General features: G+C 35.3%; 2 protein-coding genes across 2 annotated transcripts; one reads left to right on the top strand and one right to left on the bottom strand.

Moving 5' to 3' along the window:
- Positions 1-5,759: 5,759 nt before the first annotated feature.
- On the top strand, positions 5,760-9,634 carry LOC131602366 (ketol-acid reductoisomerase, chloroplastic-like). Its single transcript, XM_058874453.1, has 10 exons — positions 5,760-6,074; positions 6,171-6,263; positions 6,576-6,641; positions 6,785-6,925; positions 7,417-7,644; positions 7,770-7,887; positions 7,971-8,110; positions 8,229-8,396; positions 8,471-8,626; positions 9,051-9,634. Exons 1-10 carry the CDS (start codon positions 5,808-5,810, stop codon positions 9,417-9,419), a joined length of 1,746 nt encoding a protein of 581 aa, XP_058730436.1. The 5' UTR covers positions 5,760-5,807; the 3' UTR covers positions 9,420-9,634.
- A 3,599-nt stretch (positions 9,635-13,233) lies between these two features.
- LOC131607255 (senescence-specific cysteine protease SAG39-like) lies at positions 13,234-14,592 on the bottom strand. Its single transcript, XM_058879273.1, has 2 exons — positions 13,965-14,592; positions 13,234-13,864 (listed from the first exon to the last, which is right to left on the bottom strand). The coding sequence occupies exons 1-2, from the start codon at positions 14,407-14,409 to the stop codon at positions 13,272-13,274; spliced, it is 1,038 nt and encodes a 345-aa protein (XP_058735256.1). The 5' UTR covers positions 14,410-14,592; the 3' UTR covers positions 13,234-13,271.
- Between the last annotated feature and the right edge of the window lie 9,013 nt (positions 14,593-23,605).

The raw sequence follows: 23,605 nt of genomic DNA, 5'->3' as shown, positions 1-23,605 counted from the left end.
TTAAGAAACACTCCCCATTAACAACAACTCATCGGCAACAGAAGAGAAAGAAAATTTCTCCCTATCAGTCAATGGTTAGTGGTTAGTGCACTGTCACATAGTATTACTTCCCCTTTTAGCCATAATAGGATAAAGCACTGTAAGTAAGTAACCAACAAACAAAAACCACGCACAATCATTAGCATGTAACGTATAATGCTAAACAAATCCTAGGCCAACACCAGCATGCTGCATTGAAATTCCTGGATCAAATGGATACTCTTTATGGTAACAAGATATTTGAACCTTCACTGAAGTTGCATTAGTCTCGTTGGGAGAGAGTCAATGTTTTGATCTTCTTTATTTCTCTTCAGTGCTTGACTGGTGCCCAGTCAGTAATTGCTATAATTTTTCACACACACAGACGCCCAATTTGCTTCTTAATTGTACAAACTAAATTGCATCCAAAGCCTTTGTAAAAATATCAGCATGTTAATTTTTTGTTTTCACATGCTCAAGTATTATGACTTTGTCTCTAACAAGGTCTCTAATTAAATGATGCTTGATGTCAATGTGCTTAGTCCTAGTGTCTTTAACAAGGTTTCTATACAGACTTTGATCAATACCAACCCCCTTTTTCATCCTTGAACAACTTCAAGTGTGTAGGAGCATGAGTTATTTTGTGACTAACATTTTCTAACCCAAACTTTTTCACAATATTCTTGTGTATTTTCCTTGGCAAAGAAAAATAGAGTCTTCCATTTGCTTGATTTGTAACCCACGAAAGTAGGTTAATCCACCAACCAAGCTCATCTCAAACTCATATTGCATTTACTTGACGTAATGTTGGACCATCTGATCCGACATCCCAGCAAAAACAATGTCATCCACATAAATCTGAGCTACCATGAGTTTGACATCCTTTTCTTTGATAAAAAAAGTTGTATCTATTCCATCCTTTTTAAATCCATGATTGACTAGAAACTCAATCAACCTTTCATACCGAGCTCTGAGAGCTTGGTTCAGCCCATACAATGTCTTTTTCAGTTTGAACACATGATCTGGAAAGTCAGGATCACCGAACCCTTTAGGTTGTTCTACATAAACCTCTTCATTCAGATAGCCATTTAGGAAGGCACTCTTTACATCCATCTAGAACAGCTTGAACTTGAAAATACACGCCACTCCAAGTAGTAACCTGATGGATTCCAAGCGAGCTACAGGAGAAAATGTTTCATCAAAATCCACTCCCTCAATTTGAGTGTATCCTTGAGCAACAAGTTTGGCTCTGTTTCTGGTAACAATACCTTGTTCATCTGACTTGTTCTTGTACACCCATTTTGTCCTAATGACATTTGTTCCTTCAGGTGTTGGTACTAAGTCCCAAACTTTATTTCTCTTGAACTGTGCAAGTTCCTCTTGCATAACATTAATCCAAAACTCATTAGTCAGGGTTTCCTTCACATTCTTTGGTTCAAGTTTCGAAACGAAGCAAGAGTTTGACACAACTTCTCTTTACCTGGTGGTTACCTCTTTATTCAAATCTCCTATGATAAGCTCCTTAGGATGATCTTTCTGAATTCTGATGAAGGGTCCTTTATCAGTTTTCTCAGTGCCTACTGGTTCTGTATTTGCACTTAAGTCACCACCATTAACATCTAGAGGACGGGATGTTTCAATATTATCTGTAGGAGCAGATGTTTCAACATCATCCATAGGACAAAATGTTCCAACATCATTTGTGACATCAGCTTATTTTGGTGAGTCATCGACCACCACATTTATGGACTCCATCATCATCTTTGTTCTAGTGTTGAACACTTTATATGCTCTACTATTGATAGAGTATCCCAAAAATATCCCCTCATCACTTTTAGGGTCCATTTTCCTCATCTTCTCACGAATAACCAGAAGGTAGCATTTACTTCCAAAAATATGAAAATATTTCACAGTTGGCTTCTTTCATTTCCACAGTTCATAGAGAGTAACTGAAGTTCCATATCTGATTGTTACCCTATTGTGGATATAACATGAAGTGTTCATCACTTCAGCCCAGAAATAATACAGGAGTTTCTTAGCATGAATCATGACCCTTGCACATTCTTGGATAGTCCTATTTTTACATTCCACCACCCCCATTTTGTTTAGGAGTGATAGATGACGAGAACTCATGACTAATCCCTTCAGCAGAGCAGAATTCTTCAAATTTGTTGTTTCCTTCATTTTGAACATCTGAATTTTGAGTGACTTTGAAGGCAATTGATTTACCTTTCTTTCGAGGTTTGCCTTCCAAAATGATACTTTCATAGGCACGGAATGATCCAATGAGTTCCTCAACTTGTAGTACCTTTTTTCATAGGCACGGAATGATCCAATGAGTTCCTCAACTTGTAGTACCTTTAAGTCTTTAGCTTAAGTTATGGCTCTTATCATTGGCCTCCAAACTTTAGGGAGACTTCTAATTAGTTTCCTTATTCTTTCATGTGTAATATAATTTTTTCCAAGAGATCTTAATTCACTGATGATGATGGTAAATCTAGCAAACATTTCATATATGGTTTCATCTTCCTTCATATCGAATGTTTCAAATTTTCTTACTCCCATGTCATTCCTTTCTTCTTTTATATGACTAGTTACTTCATGATGAATTTTGAGATTATCCCAAATTTCTTTGGCAGAGTTGCACTCCTCTATTTTGTCATATTCTTCCCTGCTTGAAGCACGATATAATATAAATTGAGTTTTTAAATTTAGGAGTACCTGATTCTTTTCTTTTATGGTCCATCTTGCCCAAGGTTTCGTCCTGGCAGGGCTAGTATCCGTTGGAGTAGTCAATGGAGTAAAATTTCATGTTTCAATGACTGACTAGATATTTATATCTTGAGATAGAAGAAATAGTCTCATTTCACATTTTCATTAGTAGTAGTCAGCCTTGTTGAAGAATGAGGGTATGTGAGATGATCCTCTTTCAGCTATGAATTTGTTTAGTTCAACCATTTCTTGATCAAGATCGTTTTACTCTGGCACGATTAAGTGTTTTATTTCAGAGTCCGTGCTTGGATACCAATTGTTGAAACAAGAAATGTCGCTAGAAAGGGGGGGTTGAATAGTGACCTTTTTTATAAAAAAAAAACTCTAAGTAGTTAGAAATAGTTATGACAAGTAAGTAATAAAGGACTAAAGTAAGTAACGCATAATACTTTATCCTGGTTCACCAATCTGGTTAGTCCAGTCCTCACACACAGTGAAATTTTTCTATTCCTCAGACTCTATCCTTGAGAAGGATATATGTGGCAATTTTTACTTAGCCTCAAAAGGATTTTACACTCACTAAAGTATTCTTCGCTTTAGATTTGATTACATTTTTTGTTTCAAGATTTTATATCACTTGAGGATATACAAGATGTAATGGTTTGACAATTTGTTAACTCACTATATGACAGTGAGAAACCTTTCTTTTGAAAGAAACTTATTAACTAAGTTGAAATGAGATTGATCAAAATATTAGTGAGATTGATCTTTTCTTCACGTTTTTTGATGATCTTTGCAGTATGGTGTAATAGAGTTTTTATTGCCTATTTGAGAAGTAACTTTTGAGGGTGTTTTATGAGAATTGTCTTTTGAGGCTTTGTGAGAGTTGTCCTTTGAGTAGATGAATCAGAGAATGTGATGACTACTCAACATGTTTAAATTTTTTTATAAGAGGGAGGTCCACATGTTTCCTTTACTTTGAGTATTTGAAACCTCTTGGACGAATTCACAATTTTTTTCAATGTATATTGACTCACTATTAATTTAACATATATAAACAAAATCATATGTGAGACTTAATATCTTGGATAGGCTGGCCTATATAGGTTGGCCTATATAGGTTGGCCTATACAGGCTTAGAAAAAAATGATAAATAGGTTGGTCTATATATGCATATAAATTAGAAAAAATATCAAATAGACCAACCTAAATATTCATATATAGGCCGACTTATAAGGCTTGTTAAGTAATACGAATTAATTGAATACCTTAATAAGAAAGAGGTCTTTAAATAGGCTTTCAGCCCAAGCCATGCTTTTAAAAAGGCTAGGCCAGACTGAAAAAAAGAGTCTATAGTAGACCATAGGCCAGACTCAGGCCTTGTAAGTTTACCGTAGGCCAAATTCAGGCCTTATAAAGCCTATCCTATTTCCACCCCTACTTGTACAATATGTTAGACAAATAGTTTGTTGTCCTCAAAACTATGAGATGTTTCAACAAATTGTTGTAGCCTCCTTTACCTTTACTGCCTAACCACATTCCTTTGCCTTTTTTTTTTTGCTAATTGCGCATGCAGAGCTACATCACTTTTTGACTTACTTGCAGATCTTTTAGTCATTCTTTCTTCATGAGATTCAAGTACCCCTTGAAGCTATTCCTTTGTCAAATGACAATTTTTTCGATTCTTCTATGACTACTACCACGTGATCGAACTTCAGAGCTAACAACCTTAAGATCTTTGCGACAACTGATCTTGATGTCAACACTTCTCCACATATCTTGATTTGATTCACCAGTTTTTAACCCTAGTGAAGAAATCAATTATGCTTTCACTTTCTTCCATCTGAAGTAGCTCATACGTTCTTTTGTGAGCTTGTAACCGCACCTCTTTCACCTTCTCCGCATCTCCAAAAGATTTCTCCAAAATATCCCATGCTTCTTTCGTTGATTCTACACCACTCATTTTTTCAAAGTTATCTAGATTAACACATTGATGAATTATAAAGAGGGCTTTATAATCTTTCTTCTTCAATTACTTATGTGCAACCTTTTGTTCATCCGTAGCATCTTCTCCAATTGGCGTTACTCCTTCTTTCACAAGATCCCAAAGATATTGATAGCAGAAAACAATCTTCATGTGTTTACACCAATTATCATACTTCTTATATTTCAGAATTGGAAGACTTGCTAGAAAATGTCTGTTCGGATGATTCATCGCGCTATGCTTCACATGAATGACACAGTCAGTGCTCTAGATACCATATGTTAGAATTAAACCCCAATCTTTGAGCTAATTCAAATCTATCTTTCTGATTGATTGTGCCTCTTGTTCTTAACTATTCACTAGAGTGAATCAACCACAACTTGGTTGTAAGTTGATTCATACTGCACAAAAATTTTGAGAAGAAGGAAAGATGAATCGAAGAAGAAAAGAGAAATTAGGATTTAAGAGAAATTAGGATTTAAGAGAAAAGGGGAAGAAGAAGATAGATTCTACAAACTCTAACTAACTAACTTACTAACTCAGCTAAAACCTAAAAATTATAAATTTAATTATATCAAGGCTAACTCCTTTAACAACTATACATTTCGACTAGTACATTTATTTTAACAACTACTTTGCTTCGACCCAAGTATAATAGAAATATATTACTAATATTAATAATTCATATAAGTAATCACCTTAATTCACCTTTATTTCATTTAGTATTTTTAAAAAAAATTTGACATAATTAAATGTGACGCGAGATAGAAATGACACAGCACATTTGTAAAATGAAGTATATAGTATGTGAGCGAGATCCATCCGTTCGTCACTATTATCAACTTGTCATAACATTTACTACCACGCGGTGCGCGAGCTTTTATGATACGATATGCAACATAACCTCGAAAGAAAAATGCTTTCGAACACAAAAAAACAGAAATGATGATTACACAAACAAGTGGTACTAGTAGACAAACAAAACACATGGGGCGCAGTACCAACGTGGCGCACATTAGCAAACTCACTCTAACACCTGTACTATAAAACCCACTGTAAAAATAACCCTCTCTTCAACTCTTCACTTATAAACATGGCGGCCGTTACTTCCTCCTGCTCCACCGCGATCTCCGCCTCTTCCAAAACCCTAGCGAAGCCAGTCGCCGCGAGCTTCGCTCCTACCAATCTCTCATTTTCAAAGCTTTGCCCTCACTCAATTAGGGCTCGTAGATCCATCACTGTCGGCAGCGCACTTGGTGCCACCATGGTGTCTGCTCCTCCCGCTACTCTTCCTGTTTCGCTTGATTTTGAGACTTCTGTATTCAAGAAGGAGAGAGTTAACCTCGCCGGTCACGAAGAGGTTCGAGTTTCTTCAAACTTTTCACTCTACTCTGAGAAATCGACTATTATTTTAAATTTTTAAATTAATGGTTTTTTTTTGGTTGATTTGTTGCAGTACATCGTGAGAGGAGGAAGAGATTTGTTTCATTTGTTGCCTGAAGCTTTCAAGGGGATTAAGCAGATTGGTGTCATTGGATGGGGTTCACAGGTAAATTTTTTTTTGGTAATCTCAACCTAATTTTGCATGCATGTGACATGTTAGTTGAAAGTGTTTTTCTTTGAGTAAGTTTATTTGTTGCGGTTGGATTCAACTTTATAGTTTGGTATCTAAACATGTGTAGGTATCTAAACATGTATATTTTGGTATCTAAACCATTTTTGGGGAATATCTTATTTATTGTAAGACAGAAAGTGATACCTTTTGTGTTTGGAGATATTATTTTATTTTAGAAGGAATGTTCTGATACTGTCACAGTTCATAATTTTAATACAATTGCTATTTTTGTGCTACGTTCATCAGGGACCTGCTCAGGCTCAGAATCTACGTGACTCTCTTGTTGAAGCAAAGTCTGATATTGTGGTTAAGGTGATTCTGCAATTTTAGTGTTTTGGTTTATTATGTTGTTTTGATATATTGATATATGATTGTAAGCTGTAAAGGATTTTTACTAGCATTGATCTCTCTCTGGATCCTGTTAGAATAATACATTTGTCTATCAATGTTTACAGGTTGGACTCAGGAAAGGTTCTAGTTCCTTTAATGAGGCCAGGGATGCTGGATTTAGTGAGGAGAAGGGAACTCTAGGTGACATATGGGAAACTATTTCAGGCAGTGATCTTGTATTGCTGTTGATTTCTGATTCTGCACAGGTTAGTATATTCATGTCAATGCTCCAGAAATCTGTCGACTCTTTTGGTAATGTCTCCATTGTCCACTATTAATTACTTAGATTGATTTTGATTACTTTCTGTTGGTTTTTTTAATATTGTCGTTGATTATCAAGAATGCTTCCAATCATTTTGTATTGTTTTCCACCGCCAAGTATGATCACGTCTGTCGTATATTACTCAGAATCAGACATATATAATCAATGTTATGGAATAAATTAAAGAAAGATGTATTACTTTTTTGTTTTAAATTGAATGGATGTTTTTCGGACGCAGAACATTTTTTTAAATAATTAACTTGTAATTTGCATTTTTTTTCTTATATTTTCCACTGGAACAATTTGATCTGGCTTTGTATGTGTACAGGCTGTGTCATGCTGCTGTGCTTTTGCAGTTTTCTAACATTTTGCATCTCTTCACAGTTTTCACTCGAGGTCCCTATCAATAACTTTAAAATTTGTTCTTTAACACAGGCAGATAATTATGAGAAAATATTTTCCCACATGAAGCCAAATAGCATACTTGGGCTGTCCCACGGTTTTCTTCTTGGCCACTTGCAGTCAATTGGACTTGATTTTCCCAAAAATTTCAGTGTAATTGCAGTGTGTCCTAAGGGGATGGGTCCTTCTGTAAGGAGGCTTTACGTACAAGGCAAAGAGATAAATGGTGCTGGAATTAATTCAAGTTTTGGAGTCCACCAGGTAAACTTCCCTCTATCTTAATTTGTATTCCTTCCCTCATCAACGTGCTCTTGCCCATATTATTTTATTTGATGAATTGGTAATTTACTTTACTGGGAGGCTAAACGTAATATCATTGGATGCAGGATGTTGATGGTCGGGCTACTAATGTTGCTTTGGGGTGGTCTGTTGCCCTTGGTTCTCCTTTCACATTTGCCACTACATTAGAGCAGGAATACAAGAGTGACATCTTTGGAGAGAGAGGTATGCAGTTGCTTCTTGAAATGCCTTGATATTGTCCTTTGAAGTCTTTTTGCATTACATAACTTTACTTTTATGGTTTACAGGAATTTTACTGGGTGCCGTTCATGGAATTGTTGAGTCCTTGTTTAGAAGGTACACTGAAAATGGAATGAGTGAAGATCTTGCTTATAAGAACACTGTTGAGTCCATTACAGGAGTAATATCTAAAACCATCTCAACTCAGGTTGCGATCTCTTCCTTATATCCACTAACTTCTCGTCTCTTTGATTTTTTTCCCTTTCAACTTGAATATGGTGGACTTATGAGTTGTGATCTAAGCATTGCTCTTTTTGGTTGGATAGGGCATGTTGGCTGTATACAATGCTTTATCTGAAGATGGAAAGAAGGAATTTGAGAAAGCATACAGTGCTTCCTTTTATCCCTGCATGGAAATTTTGTATGAGTGCTACGAGGATGTGGCCAGCGGTAGTGAGATCCGCAGTGTTGTTTTGGCCGGTCGTCGATTTTACGTAAGTTCATATTTATTTCCCATTTATAGTTGGCCTTTATATGGAGGACTTCAACTTATTCCTGTGTTTTACAGGAGAAAGAGGGTCTGCCTGCATTTCCCATGGGTAAAATTGATCAGACTCGGATGTGGAAGGTTGGTGAACGCGTTCGATCTACAAGGCCAGCAGGTGATCTAGGCCCTCTATACCCATTTACCGCTGGTGTCTTTGTGGCATTGATGATGGCCCAGGTTTGTATCTTTGTTATCACTTTTTTTGCTCGAATATTGGTTGTTGATATAAAATTGTTACAACATATGTTTCCTGCATCAAGTAGTATTTATTTTATTGTTAAGGTTTGGAAATTTTTTTAAATTAAAATCATCTTTAATGTGAGGTAGGCTTGTATTCGCCCTTGACTTTTTATGGATCTCGCACTTGTAATTACATCAAGGGCGAACACATGTAGTTGCTCATTCTAGAAAAAAGCTCAACTTAGAATACCTTTTCCCATGCTTTTGAATTGAAAAGCTGTAAGTCACCCATAAAAGACAGCATGATTTTTTTTTTAAAAAGATTTCCTATCTTTTTATTCATTTTTCTTGCTTAATCATTTGTGGTTTAATTGACACATAAAACTGACCTTATTTTGAATTTCTTTATAACAATTTCCAGATTGAGGTCTTGAGGAAGAAGGGGCATTCTTACTCTGAAATCATTAATGAGAGTGTGATCGAGTCTGTCGATTCTTTGAATCCATTCATGCATGCTCGTGGTGTTTCTTTCATGGTTGACAACTGCTCAACCACAGCAAGGTTGGGTTCAAGGAAATGGGCTCCTAGATTTGATTACAATTTAACTCAGCAGGCCTTGGTGGCAGTAGACAGCGGAGCTCCTATCAACCAGGACCTGATCAGCAACTTCGTGTCAGACCCAGTGCACGGAGCTATTCAAGTTTGTGCTGAACTAAGACCCACATTAGACATTTCAGTGCCTGCAGATGCAGACTTTGTCCGCCCTGAGTTGCGCCAGTCTAGTAACTAGAATGTGAACTAATTATGGCTTTTCTTGAGTTGATTCCCTATCAGAAATCCCACAGAATAGCAACTATTGTGTGAAGTGAGTTATAAAATGTTTGGTATGGAAGTTTTGTATGATCACTTTGTAGTACTAAGTTTGATTTTAATGAGGAATGTTGCTTGATGATGATATATTATGACGAGTTAATAAATAATGTTCACGAATCTTTTTGGTTGTCATTGAAGCGTTGAATTAATTTACTGATGATTTTCAATGCTGTTCCAGTACATTGATATCTATTCTATATACCTTAAAATAATACTTCTGCAACCTTATTGGTAATGGTAGAAAATATTTCAGTCATTTCTATCAGAATCACAAATTGATATTCTCATCTATATTGTCTATTTTTTAATCTAAAAGCTAACAAAATGCATGCTTGAAACTTGAAAGATATAAAAAAGTAGTGATTTTTGAACAAGTATAGAAAAAAACCTTGATACATTGATCATCTATCGATTAAAGTGATACTTGAAAGTTTATTTAAGTTTATATTCGTCATTTGAATAAATTTATAAAACATAGCTTGTGTTGTTGAGTTCTTTTTAGTTTACATCAACGTACTCACTATAACTCATAAATATCCTCACTAATATAACTTATCAATATCCAATAAAAGCTTATCAAAGTTGTAAAAAAATGCTTATCGAAGTGATTAGTTAAGTGTTTAATTAAATTGATTAACAAAACGTATTATAAATTTTAGACTAATGTTACTTTAGGCTATGTTTGGGAGTTTGAAGGGGAGGGGAGGGGAATGCTTCCAAAAACAAAATTTTAAAAAAATGTAGGAAAATATTTGACAATTTTTGAAAAAATGAATTTGTTTAGAATGATAAAAGAGTTATTATCATTACTAAATTTTTAATTTTCAAAATAGTATAACAACCTAAAAGATATTTGGAAAATTTAGGTAAGCCCTTCAAAACCCTTCAAAACCCTCCTTCAATACAATTTTTGAGTTCCCCCATTTTATGGGGTTTTTGGTGTTATGAATAAACTCAAACCCTCCAAAACCCTCCTACACAAAATCTTTTTATCATTTTCACCCAATTCCTCCTATTTTTCAAAGCCTTCCCCTCCCTTCCCCTCCAAACTCTCAAACATAGCCTTAATGACAAATTTTGACTCTGCCAAAATCCAAGCGGCTCAAGAGAGAAACATAAGAACATGCAAGTTATAAAGAAGATTTTACAAAATTAGAAAAATAAATAAAAGAAAGAAAGTAATTAAAGAAAAATGTTGTGAAATTAAAAGATCCAACTACAATAGTACTGTTGTGAAGTCTTCTGATAATAAACTTACTACAAGTATTGATGCGTCAGTACTTTCTCATTGTGAAGTCTCATAATATCAAACTTATAGTATAAACTTACTAATAGTACTGTTGTGAAGTCTTCTGATAACTAACACGGAAATAGTCTCTACCACTACACCACTGAACCCTATGTATCCAAAGCAAGTCTAAAACATAACCGTCACCAAACAGAAACTGAACCAACATTCGAGACCCGCCTAGACTGTTGTTATCACCATGTTAACAACTGGTCCCCGAAGCTCTGCCGCCACCGACTAGACTCCACCTGCCGCTGACCAGACTCCGCCAGAGCTTTGCCACTATTCGTCTGAGGATTGCCACCCGCCATAGTTTCGTCTGCTGTCATCTACCAGACTCCGACCGGCGTCATTCTGTGTTGTTTTTCATGATTATAATTTTTGACGAAACATGCTTTGAGACAAAACCTGGAAAATATGTTTCAACACTTTCAGAAATTAGAACTACAAAATAAGTACAGAAGGATTGCGGTCGGAGTTTGGCTGGTGGCGGTGGCTGGAGTCCGACTGATGACGGCGACAAAGCTTCGACGGTCAGTCGTTGGTGCAATGGTGGCAGTGGTCCAGTTAGGTCTTAGTCTGAGTCGATTTGATTCGAAGATATGTTCGGTGATGAGTCGTGTTTTGAGTCTATTTTGGATCTGTAAAGTTTGTGTTGTTATAAATATGTATCACTATCACTTTTGTTACTTAAGGGAATAAGACAAAAGGAAGATATGGTAATCCTAGTTAGAGAGACAATGTTATAAATTTTTTGGGGTGTATTCTTGAATTCAAGAGATCTTTGGAGGTATATAAGGGGATTAAGAAATTCTAAATACTTTGAGTTTGTGTGATTTATATATATATATATAGAGTTTGAAATATTGAGAAACACGTACTAGGGTAAAAAATATGGTTTGTTCTAGATAACTTGAGCAACTATTTTATTGTAACTCATTTGTAATCTCTTGTAATAATTTTGAAATTATGTGTTTGCAGGTATAATCAGGAAGTGATCAAAGCCTGTAGATAGGCACAATGTGCTTGGCTCTGATAACATCATGATTTTGATGATGACAACACCTGAAGCTGTAATAGTTATTAAAATGATCCTAATGACAACAAAGCATGAAGACAAGCAAGTACTAAAGCAAGCAATCAAAGATGCACAAGATGGTTGATCAAGCTATTAATCCGAATCAAGCCAAAGAATTAGGGTTTTATGATACCAGTGATATTCTCGGAAGATGGCGTCTGACTTGAAAATATCTCAAGCCTTAACCACAAGAAGATTCAAGTGAAGTTCTTATATGACTGGTATATCCGGCAAAATGACATGAAGCTTCAGAGTGTGAAAGAGAAGAAGTGTGAAAGCTCGTCCGGTCATGTCTAATTGGGTGGTCAATGTTTTGTAAAAACACAAGGGAGCTTTTGGAAAGAGAAAAGGGGTGATGCACTGATAGTGTAAAATATTTTTACACTGTAAACCAATCATCACTCATGTATCCAATTAAACCATCTTTTTATTTAAAAAAAACTTAATGACATGACACATTTATGATTTTCTATTGGATGACGGTGTAAAACTATTTTACACGGTCAGTGCATTACCTTTTAACTCAAATAAAGCCACCTAAAATGTTTCTGTCTTTTTCTTAATAGATTAGGGCAAGTTTTTGAACTATTTAATCTATTAGAACCAATGTTTAATCAATTAGATAAGGGAGAAACATGTCTATAATCGATTATGATAATTTTTGAATGAATGGTAACGACTCTCTATTACAACCTTTTAATTTGGATAGTATTAAGTGATTATTTCATGTTCCTAATCGACTAGCTAATTGACTAGGATATTAATTTTGCCAATGGACTGTTTTAATAACCGTTCATTGACCTATAAATAGAGACACTCTCCTTCATTTATTTCTTACCTTCCTCTATCTCAACCTCTCTATTAATTATTTCTCATCCTCTTACGTATTTTTAGCTATAACACTTTGAGAAACAATTTTGAGTTTAGCGAGAAAGTTGTTCAAAGAAAAATTTCTCATTTGATTTTTTAATTTAAAAACCGACTAAATGCATGCTTAAAACTTGTTTATTGAGATACAACATATGAAAATAGAACAGTAGTACTTATTAGTTTAAATCCAAAAACACATGCCAAATTTGTTTGCATTTGTGATATCAATTTGACAGTCCTGTATTTTCAGAAGATTTCAACTATCTTTTTATTAGCTCAGGAGATTTTGACATTACTTTAACATTTCTCCTATATATTTATGAGTTGTATTTTATTCCAAAAATCGAAATCAATGTTACCTGAATGACAAGTTTTGAGTTTGTTAAAAGTCCTGAGTTGTAATAAGAGGAAACCAGAAACACTCTGTAACAAGAAACCGTGATTGATGCAGCTAATAGAAGATAAATGCACAACCAATCATAATTTAGTTTGATTTACAGAGTTTGGGTAACATAAGTACTTGAGTTTAATATTTAAGCAGTAGGGTAAGATGCTTGCATTGCAATGCCACACAGTCCTTCAGCAGCATCAACTCCCATTTGCATTCTAATGTATCCTTCTTCACCCCAATCTGTTCCCCATGAGTTTTTAACCAACCAATATTTGGTTCCATCACTATCCACACCATAACCCACAGCAGTGACGCCATGATCCAACTCAGTTCCACATGAACCAGTAAACACACCACTTTTGTAAAATTGAAAGTCGGATCCACTAGCATCGATGGCTACAGAAATTGGTTGATTTGCCACAGCTTTTTGCAGTGCCTGCTCATTGTTGGCAGGGACATCTTCATACCCGGTAATGGTGGCTGCTTGGGTGGATGCTTGATTTGCACTGCATGTTCCGTCAACACCTTGATAGGGGTATTGAGCTTCAGTGGTGAGTCCGTGATTTTGAATGATGAATTTGAAAGCATCATCCATAAGACCACCCTCACAACCTTGGTCCACACCTTTTGTGTCACAATCAACAAGTTCTTGTTCTGATAAAGAGACCAATTTTCCAGTACTCAATTGATGAATTCCTTCGGTTGCTGCAACAGCAGAGAATGCCCAACAACATCCTACAAAAGGTATATTGATATTAATTACAGTTTGAAAATAATTAAATTTAAAATTTGATAATACTGATTTGAATTCTTTATTTATTAGATAGACACTTACCACATTGGCCTTGATTCTTCACAGGTGTCACTGCTCCTTTCTTCCTCCAGTCAACCGTGGATGGAACCGCACTTGTATTTTCATACTTAAAAGTAGATGTTCTTGTGATTGAGGAGCACATATGCCCCTTGAATTTGTTTCTAGAAGCTGTGAATTCCTCGTTGGTGAGGTCTGCAAATTGATTAATGCCCAGTTTGTATGACTTGTTACTGTCAACATTGTTGGATGCTTCAATGTAATTCGCGTTTTCCGCAAATATTTTTAGACGGTTCTCCCTTTCTTGAGTGTCCTTATAGACTTTGCCATAGTAATTCATCCATTGCAGGTGTCTCTCATACATAGAGTCGTCTTGGAGAGTGCGAGAAGTGACTTGGAGAGCACACAATCCCAAGCAGAATATGAGTGTGAATGCAATGCCATGATATAATTGAATTTTAGCAGCCATGGTGTGTTGTGAGAAACAAGTGTTTTTGAGTTGATTAGTTAGCAGTTAAATGTGAGAAAGATGTGTTGTGTCTATACCCAATGATGTTTGTGGTATTTATAATAGGCAATTTTATGGTGAATTGAATATTAACATTTTGATAGTTTTCAATTTAAAGCTTAAAACAGGTTTATAGTCATGAGTATGCAGTTACGTAGTCGGGAGAAATGTCTGAATGAGAGATTCTCTATATGGACAAATAAGGGGCTTAATTACGTACAATGCTCTCAAAGGAAGGCTTGTGCGTTGGAAATATTTTGGATTATAAAAGTGAAGGTAGACCAGCAGTTTGTTTGAGACAATAATTATAAAAACCGTATCAACAAACTCCCCTCTCATGATAAAAACAACGTGAACGTTATTCTTACACCAAATCTTACATCTATACCGTATGTACGGACGTCAGTGTTCATGTACCAACGACACTGTTCATGTATGGACGAATACTATTCATGTACGGACGTTTATTTTTAATATCTGAACGTGCATTAACCAACTTCATTACTGTATTAACCAAGTTTTTACACTGCATTAATCAAGTTTGATGACTGTTAAAAAAATATTTTTAATATCTGGGTGTTGCATTAACCAACTTTATCACTGCATTAACTAAGTTTTTGCACTGCATTAACCAAGTTTGGTGATTGGTAAAAATTATTTTTAATACCTGGATGTTGCATTAACCAACTTCATTATTGCATTAACCAAATTTTTACACTGCATTAACCAAATTTAATGACTACTATAAAATATTGTTGGGTGTAAGTATTGGTGTATCAATAGCATTTCTCTAAAAGCAAATTAACTAATAAAGCGTATAATACATCAATCTACATTAATAGCAAATTAACCAATTGTAAAACAAATATCATAGTAGATATAAAGGAAATCAACCACATTCACATTCGTTACAAATTGAACAAATGTAAAACAAATTCACATTCTTTACAATATTGAAAAATTCTAATTATCTTAATGTAATAGACCATATTATTAAACTGTGCTATTTTGAACGATTTACTTAGGTATGAAACATGTGATAACATTCATTTTGTCAATATAATTGCTCCCAAAAGTAGGTGATTTTTGCATCGAATTGAGTTAACAATTCTTATATTATTTATTTTATGTATTTATTTTCCGTGTTCGGACAAGATACGACACATTCTGTCTCAAAGAACTTCATTGGAAAATTATCGTAAGCAAATATGTTAAGTAAGTTGTTCAAATATTATACGAGACATCTTGTCTTGAGCTGCTTATTTGGTGCGCAAGTTTTAATAGAGTGAGCCTCATGCTTTAAGGATTTGTTTTCTTTTGTGTTCAATTAAAGATTTGATTTTAAAGTGCGTAATTATGTAGAAAAGATTTATTTCGAATATATTTTTGGCAAGATTGAAATTCTTATTCATATCAGATTCATAATGAAATATATTTAATTCAATCAAAATTCATAATCAACATTATGAAGTTTGATATTTTATGCACTTTATGAAGTCCATCCGGGTTCACGCAAAAACCATACTGGAAATCTTATGCTTAGCAAATGTTGCTATTTAAGGAGGTGTTATCTGTTGTGAAAAGTGAAAACTCAGACCTTGCATAGTTAAGCTTGACATTTTTAGTTGTTATTGAGTTTTTGTGTTTTGGGTTGTAATACTCTATTACCGGGTTATCTTTTTAAGTTAGGAGAATAAAGTATCTGTGTTCCAATTGTGTTTCATCACTTCATTTATTTTTGTTATTGTAAAAACACTTAGGAGAGTCTATGAGTAAAAGTGAGAGGCGTTTCATATTCAGGAGGAACCTCTATCAAAATTCAACCATGTAACCATTCGACCTGGTGCTAAGGTCACTCATTATTAGTTATGAAAAGGAAGAAAACCAAATATGAAATACTTTCATATATTTGGTAGCAAGTTCTATATTCTTGCTGATAGAGAACAAAGACAAAAGTTGAATCCTAAAAATTATGAAGTCATCTTCTTGGGATATTCTATAAATAGTAAGACATACTGTGAATTTAGTAATAAAAAAAATCTATGATGAAAACCATAAATGTCATTGTTTATGACATCCAATATGAAGTTGTCCGCCAAGAAAAGGAGGATTGTGCTATTCTAGATCAACATGTATTACCAAATAATTCAGTAAAGAATACTAACATCATTCTTTCTGAAATTCTATTCTTCAGGGGAGAGATGTTGGACCAGATGTTAGAGCTGTCAAAATTGGCTAATTCATATAGGCCGATCCGCCAGGCCCGAAAAATTATAGGGCTTGGGCCTTAAAATTAGAGCCCATATTTTTCAGAGCCTTTTTAGCCCAACCCTAAAAAGCCCGCTACCCATTAGGACTAGCCCATATGGGCCGTAGGTAGCCCATTAGGTCCGCATAATTATAAAATTAAAAAAATACATTAATATTTATATTATCTTACTCCAAAATAGCATATTGATTTTTCTCACTTCACTAAATTTTATCTCTATTTTATTCAATCTTTCTCTTTTAAATATTATACATTAATATAATCAACTTTTTTTCATCGTATTATATTAGTTTTTCTCTTATAATAAATATTCAAGTATTATTTTATACAGTTTGGACATATATTGCATTTAAAAACACATTATAGTATTTATAAGAGATAATATAGTACTTAAAAATGTATTATGTTTAAAATAGCATAATTTTTAATTTTATTTATAATAAATATTATGGAGTTTTATTTTAATTTTTTAAAATAAAAAAAACATTTAGGGCCGGGTAGCCCGAAACCCATCTAGAGCCGGGCCCGGGTAGCAAATTTTGAGCCCATATTACACAGGGCCTTTTTGGCCTAGCCCTAAAAAGCCCAGGGTCCGCCAGAGCCGACCCGTTTAGGACCGAGTAGTCCATATTGACAGCTCTAGTTGTCTGGGACAACTTGTCCAACTTGTTAAACCAGATTTAGCACACTATAACAACAACAATAAGATAAGGTAAAATCAATAAAGAACAAAATAAAATTGGTAATCCAGTTCAATGCAAACCACACCTATATTTGGGGGCATCAAACCCAAGAAAGAAAATCCACTATTCTATATAATTAATACAAAGTGTTTTAGATGAACAAGCCCATTGTTCAATGCCTCTCTTCTTAAATCTACCATAGTGTCATTCTATTTAGGACTCCCCCTAAATATGAGAACCTCCTTTAACTTTCTCTCAATCACTAATCTCAAATGATCAACATCAATAAACACAATGATGAATATTGAATTACAACGCAACTAAACAAACAAACTACTATGCCTTATGGATGGAGCAATAACGTGCTGTAAAATTAACACAAACAAATACTGAACCTAAAACACAAATTATCTGTTGTGAAAACTCAGACCTTGCATAGTTAAGCTTGACATTTTTAGTTGATATTGAGTCTTTGTGTTTTGGATTGTAATACTCTATTACTGGGTTATGAAAAACGGAAAAAAGATGCAAAATAGCAAGTTTCAGGTTGTCATGACGGGTACATCCAAACAATGACGCCCATCACCCCCATTCAGTAGATGATCGTCAGTTAGCCAAGAGAAAAAGAGGAGTGAGTGTTCAACGACCATGACGGGAAGGTCGTCTCCCTTGTTGACTCCCGTCATGGCCTGGAGATTTATATCCCAACTCATCACATAATGGTGGGAAGTCCGTCAACCTCGCTGATACCCGCCATGACACACAAACTCAGTTTTTCATATTTTTCTCAACCAACTGCTCCACAATCTCAACCCTGTTTTGCATGATTTTTGCATGTTTTGAGACATTTTCGGAGTTTGAATTTGCCTATAAATATTCTAGTAATGCATTGTAAAAGGGGTCCAAGCTTTATTTTTGCACTAAATTTACTAGTTAGCGCACAAAGATCCCACATTGGGGTGTTTATGCAAAAAAAAATTCTGCGCTTGGAACATTTATCTTGTAGCTATTTTCAATTCTGCTAGCGATGTTTTATCATTTTCTCCATTGCTGTTTCAAATTCTACTGATGTATCGGATCAAATGTCTCCATTATGTGCAATTAATTTATGCAAGTTTCAATTTTTATTCACTTTCGAGGTTCTTTTTCTTTGCTGAATTTTATTATGTATGCAATATCTTCATGTTATTTAAGTGCTTAGTACATATTAGAGTTTGACCAAACTCATCCTTAAAAAACCGATTGGTAAGATGAGGAGTGTCACTCTATATAAACTCTTTTCAATGCTCTATATTCAACTAATGTGAGACTTTAGGATCTCCCTAATATACCCCCTCACGCCCAACATTCTATTTGGGCTTGGTGCGTGAATATTAACGGTGGGCGGTCCATGATCCGATTAATAGACTCTGATACCATATTAGAGTTTGACCTAACCCATCCTTATAAAACCGGTTGGTAAGGCAAGAAGTGTCACTCTATATAAATTCTTTTCATTGCTCTATCTCCGACCAATGTGAGATTTTAGGATCTTCCTAATAGTACACCATGTTCGAATAAACTAGTATATGGTCTGAAACTTGAAGACTGTTTATCGGTAAAATTCATACAAAATGCTTAATTAATTTATTATATTGAGAATAAGTTGTTGTTTTGCAATATCTATTTTTAATTATTAGGGTTAAATAAGTTTTTGGTCCTTATAAAATTACCAAATTTCGTTTTAAGTCCCTTCAAATTTTTCCTTCAAATTTCAGTCCCTACAAAATTTTCCGTTTAAAAAAATGGTCCCTGACGTTAAAAGCCACTAACGGCTGCTGACGTGTCAAGACAGGTGGAAATTTTTTAAACCATTTGTTAATTGTTTTAATCCAGCGTGTACAGGGACAATCCACCCTTATCTTTTCCTCTTCTTCTTCTTCTGGTCCCTCTTCTCTCTCAAGACTTCATCGTGGTCCCTCTTCTCTCATCCTTTCTTTGCCTTTTCATTCAAGTGGTCCCAACAACGACAACTCCTGGTTTTGAGTGCTCCGGTCCCAAAAAACGACAAGGTAAGTCCCACTTTCTCATTCTATTGTTTAATAATTGCAAGATTTCTGTCTTGAATCTTGTTTAGGGTTGGTTGTTCCTTGCATGCCATATACCATTGTTTAGGGTTTTATTTTGTTGTCAACTCACTGTCTGATATACCATTGGTTAACTTGAAATGTGTAGGGAATGGGGTTATTTAAGGTTGTCTTTTTTACCAAAGGAAAATTTGTAAGAGATGAAGGGGTAACATATGAAGGGGGCGATGTTTTTGCTATAGCTGGTCAGTACCCAGATTTCTGGTCATATTTTGAAGCATGTGATTTACTTAAGGCTTTGGATGCTTCATTTATAAAGGAAGATGTGAAAATGTGGTGGAAGTCCGAACATGGCTCACTTGAAAATGATCTAAAACCACTTGTTAATGATGAGGATGCAACATTGTTAGCTATGTGTGCTGAGGAGACAAAGTCTGATATTGAGATAAGAGAGGTCCTGAAATCTTGCCAAAGACCACTGACCCTGAAATCTTGCCACCTAGTTAGCTAACAAATGGCCAAAGACCACTGACCCTGAAATCTTGCCACCTAGTTATAAGAGAGGTCCTGGCAGACCAAAGAAATTGAGAAGAAGAGAGCCTGATGAAGAAAGTCAAACAAGGTGGCAAAGGACTAACACAAGTCATAGGTGCAAGATTTGCTTTGAATATGGACATAACAAAAGGACTTGTAAGAAAAACAAACAGCTAGCAGTTGTTGTTGGTGAAGTACCAAGAGATGTACCAAGAGATGTACCAACAGGTGTTGCACCCACCCAAGGAAGCCAAACACCTAATGTGGGAACTTCTGGAGTCAAAAAAAGGGTAAGTAATACAACTAAATTGGTTACAGTTATTTTGGTTGATTTTCTTACAATTAAATTGGTTGCAGGCTTCTGTGCAAGTAGGTGGGAAATCAAAGAAGTCAAAGTCTACTGCAAATGTAGGAGGGAAATCAAAGAAGTCAAAGTCTACTGCAAATGTAGGAGGGAAATAAAAGAATTCAAAGTCTACTGCAAATGCACCAACTTCTGTGCAAGCTAATGATGTGCCACAACATGAAGCTGTAAGTGAGAATCAATTTTGTGATGTGCAAGCTGAAGATGTGCCTCATAGCAATGAGAATCAAGCTAATGATGTGCAAGCTGAAGATGTGCCTCATAGCAATGAGAATCAAGCTAATGATGTGCAAGCTGAAGATGTGCCTCATAGCAATGAGAATCAAGCTAATGATGTGCAAGCTAATGATGTGAAAGCTAATGATGTTCAACCTGAAGATGTGCCTCATAGCAATGAAGATGTGCCTCATTCACAAAACACTGTCAGTTCAGCTGAGGCAATGAAAATGTATTGTGGAATTGATCCTGATGAATTGGAGGCCTTGTTAGATGATGAGGAAATACTTGATATTGCACCATTGAGAATTGATACTAGTCCTGTCAAGAGTAAAAGATCTGGTCCCAAGACCTTTATTGGGAAATGCCCCAAGGTTCCAAAACCTGTCAAACCATCCATTGCTCCAAAGGTGTCCAAAGCTGCCAACAAGTCAACTATGTCAACTAGGAGTGACCCTGAAAGTTTGTAACAAGTGGTGATATACCTTGGCATGCTATGTTTATAAACCATTGTTAACTGTTTTTTTGTCTTAACAGGTGAAGGTAATGATATCACCAAGGAAAAAGTCCAATCTTGCTGCATCTCCAATTAGAAAGAGTGATAGACTAAGGACTTTGAAGACAAAAAATATACAGGGGCCTGGAAGGGATCAAAATGATCCATTTGTAATTCCTGAGGAAGACTCTACTGTGAGCAGTGCTAGTGGGAGAAAGCCATGGGCTGACATCCAAAAGAGCTTGACTCAGTGATCCAAAATTGTCCTACTGTTTTGTTATTTACTTTGAAACATTTTTGTGATGTATTATGAACCACTTTTGGATATATCTCTTTTGTTTTGTACTGAATCTAAGATGTATCATGAACCACTCTTATGTTATCAGTTGCTTTGGTTTTTCATTTATGTGTATCATAACAAACAAAATTGAAACAAGAACTACATTGTATTTCATTAAACAAGAACATCAAGCAAGAACATCAAACAAATACATCAAACAATGAACATAACCAAACTACATTAACAAGTGTTCACAAGCCTAAACAACTCAGTAATTACACTTGAACACAAAATACAAATTAATCATAAAGGACACAACAAGAACCAACATCTTTATTTTTCCATGAAATTCCAATATTTTCAACTTGGCCTTTAAGTTCTTGTTCTTCTTCCTTGCATCCTCATACAATGACTTCATATATCCCACAGATTCCATGACTTCAAACTCTGAATTCCTAATGGTAAGATCTTCATTTCCAGAATTTTCACCAACATCTTCAGCCCATATGAATAGATTACAAGTATCAGCATTCTTCCAGTAAGGACATCTCCAAAACAACCTCCCCTTATTTGGTCCATTGTTACATTGATACATCACCATCCGAGCTTGACACCCACAAAACCTACCACCAAATCGCGATTTCACTGAAACAGACGACATAGGTCACGATGAACGAAGAAGAACTAAAACGAAAGAACGAAGACGAAGCACAAAGTGACACTGAATGAGGAATTAGGGCAAAAGAAGAAGATGAGGAATATAGGTCACGATGGAGGCAGAAGATGAAGAAGAGGAATTAGGGCAAAGGAATGATGAGTGGTCCCTTTAATAACACGCTGGATTAAAACAATTAACAAATGGTTTAAAAAATTTCCAACTGTCTTGACACGTCAGCAGCCGTTAGTGGCTTTTAACGTCAGGGACCATTTTTTTAGACGGAAAATTTTGTAGGGACTGAAATTTGAAGGGACTTAAAACGAAATTTGGTAATTTTATAGGGACCAAAAACTTATTTAACCCTAATTATTATACTTACTACAAAAGTAGAAGCATAGCGATACCAGTTACGTATTGAAAGACTAGAACTGGTATCTGACATTGTTATTCAAATGTTTAATTTCAAGGTAGCGAAAACATCTTGAAGTAAACTGATTTTTTATTTTCAACTTGTCAAGAATTTTAAATACGATAATTTCACTGCGAAAGCCGATTTTTAACTTATTTAGGAATTCAGTGACCCACCAACGAAAGTGGGCGTCGCCATTTGTTGAATAATTTCTACAAATTAATCTTTATTCTCATTATAATAAATGGTTTATTTTTTATGAGTAGATTTGGTAGATGGAAATTGTTGTTTTGTTCCCTTACAAATTATTTGATTAATTTAATCTGATTTATTACTTTTTATTACACTTTTGCGTAAAACCAACCATTTGAGCTGCCTTAGCTAAACATAGGAGCGATAAATCGCGATAGTTGTAATTAGTATATGTGGATTCGACAAATCTTTTATATTACACCGATATAGCCGTATACTTGCGGCCTACCAAATTTTTGGCATTGTTACCGGTGACCAAATTCTGCAATATCGCGATTCTATTGTTATGCGTATTAACTAAGGCAATTTTTTGTTTTTAATTAATTTTTCCCCACTTTCGGTTGTATGTGAAGAACCCGGAGCACCGAGAATCTAGCCTAACTGATCAACAAAATCAAACGCTACCTACGTGCTAGGCGCCGATTACAATAAATCCAACGAGAAATGATGGAAAACGATAACCGTCCGCTTAAGGATTTGGTTGTGCCCTCTATGAGGATCCCCATTCAATTATTGTTTGCCCTGCGATTACAACAAATAAATTTGAACTTAAACCCTCTCTGCTACAAATAGTACACTCGAACAATTCTCCGCTAACCTGACAGAGGATCCAAATTTTTACCTCACTGTCTTTGTGCAGTTTACTGGCACACTCAAAAGAAATGGTGTCGATCCTGAAGCCACTCAACTGTATTTATTCCCATTCTTCCTCAGGGGCAGAGCCAAAGCATGGCTACAATCCCTACCGTAAAATTACATTACGACATGGAATGAACTAAAAAAAGTGTTCGCCACTAATATTCCCCATCGAGCAAAACAACACAACTTAAAAACCAAATAACCTTCTTCCTGCAGGTAGATGGTGAATCGCTCTTCAAAGTGTGCGTGCAATGTAAGGAGTTGATGAGAGCATGCCCATATCACGAGTTA

Source organism: Vicia villosa, linkage group LG5 (assembly GCF_029867415.1).
Source record: "Vicia villosa cultivar HV-30 ecotype Madison, WI linkage group LG5, Vvil1.0, whole genome shotgun sequence".
NCBI lineage: Eukaryota > Viridiplantae > Streptophyta > Magnoliopsida > Fabales > Fabaceae > Vicia > Vicia villosa.
This window is presented reverse-complemented; position numbering and strand designations above follow the sequence as displayed.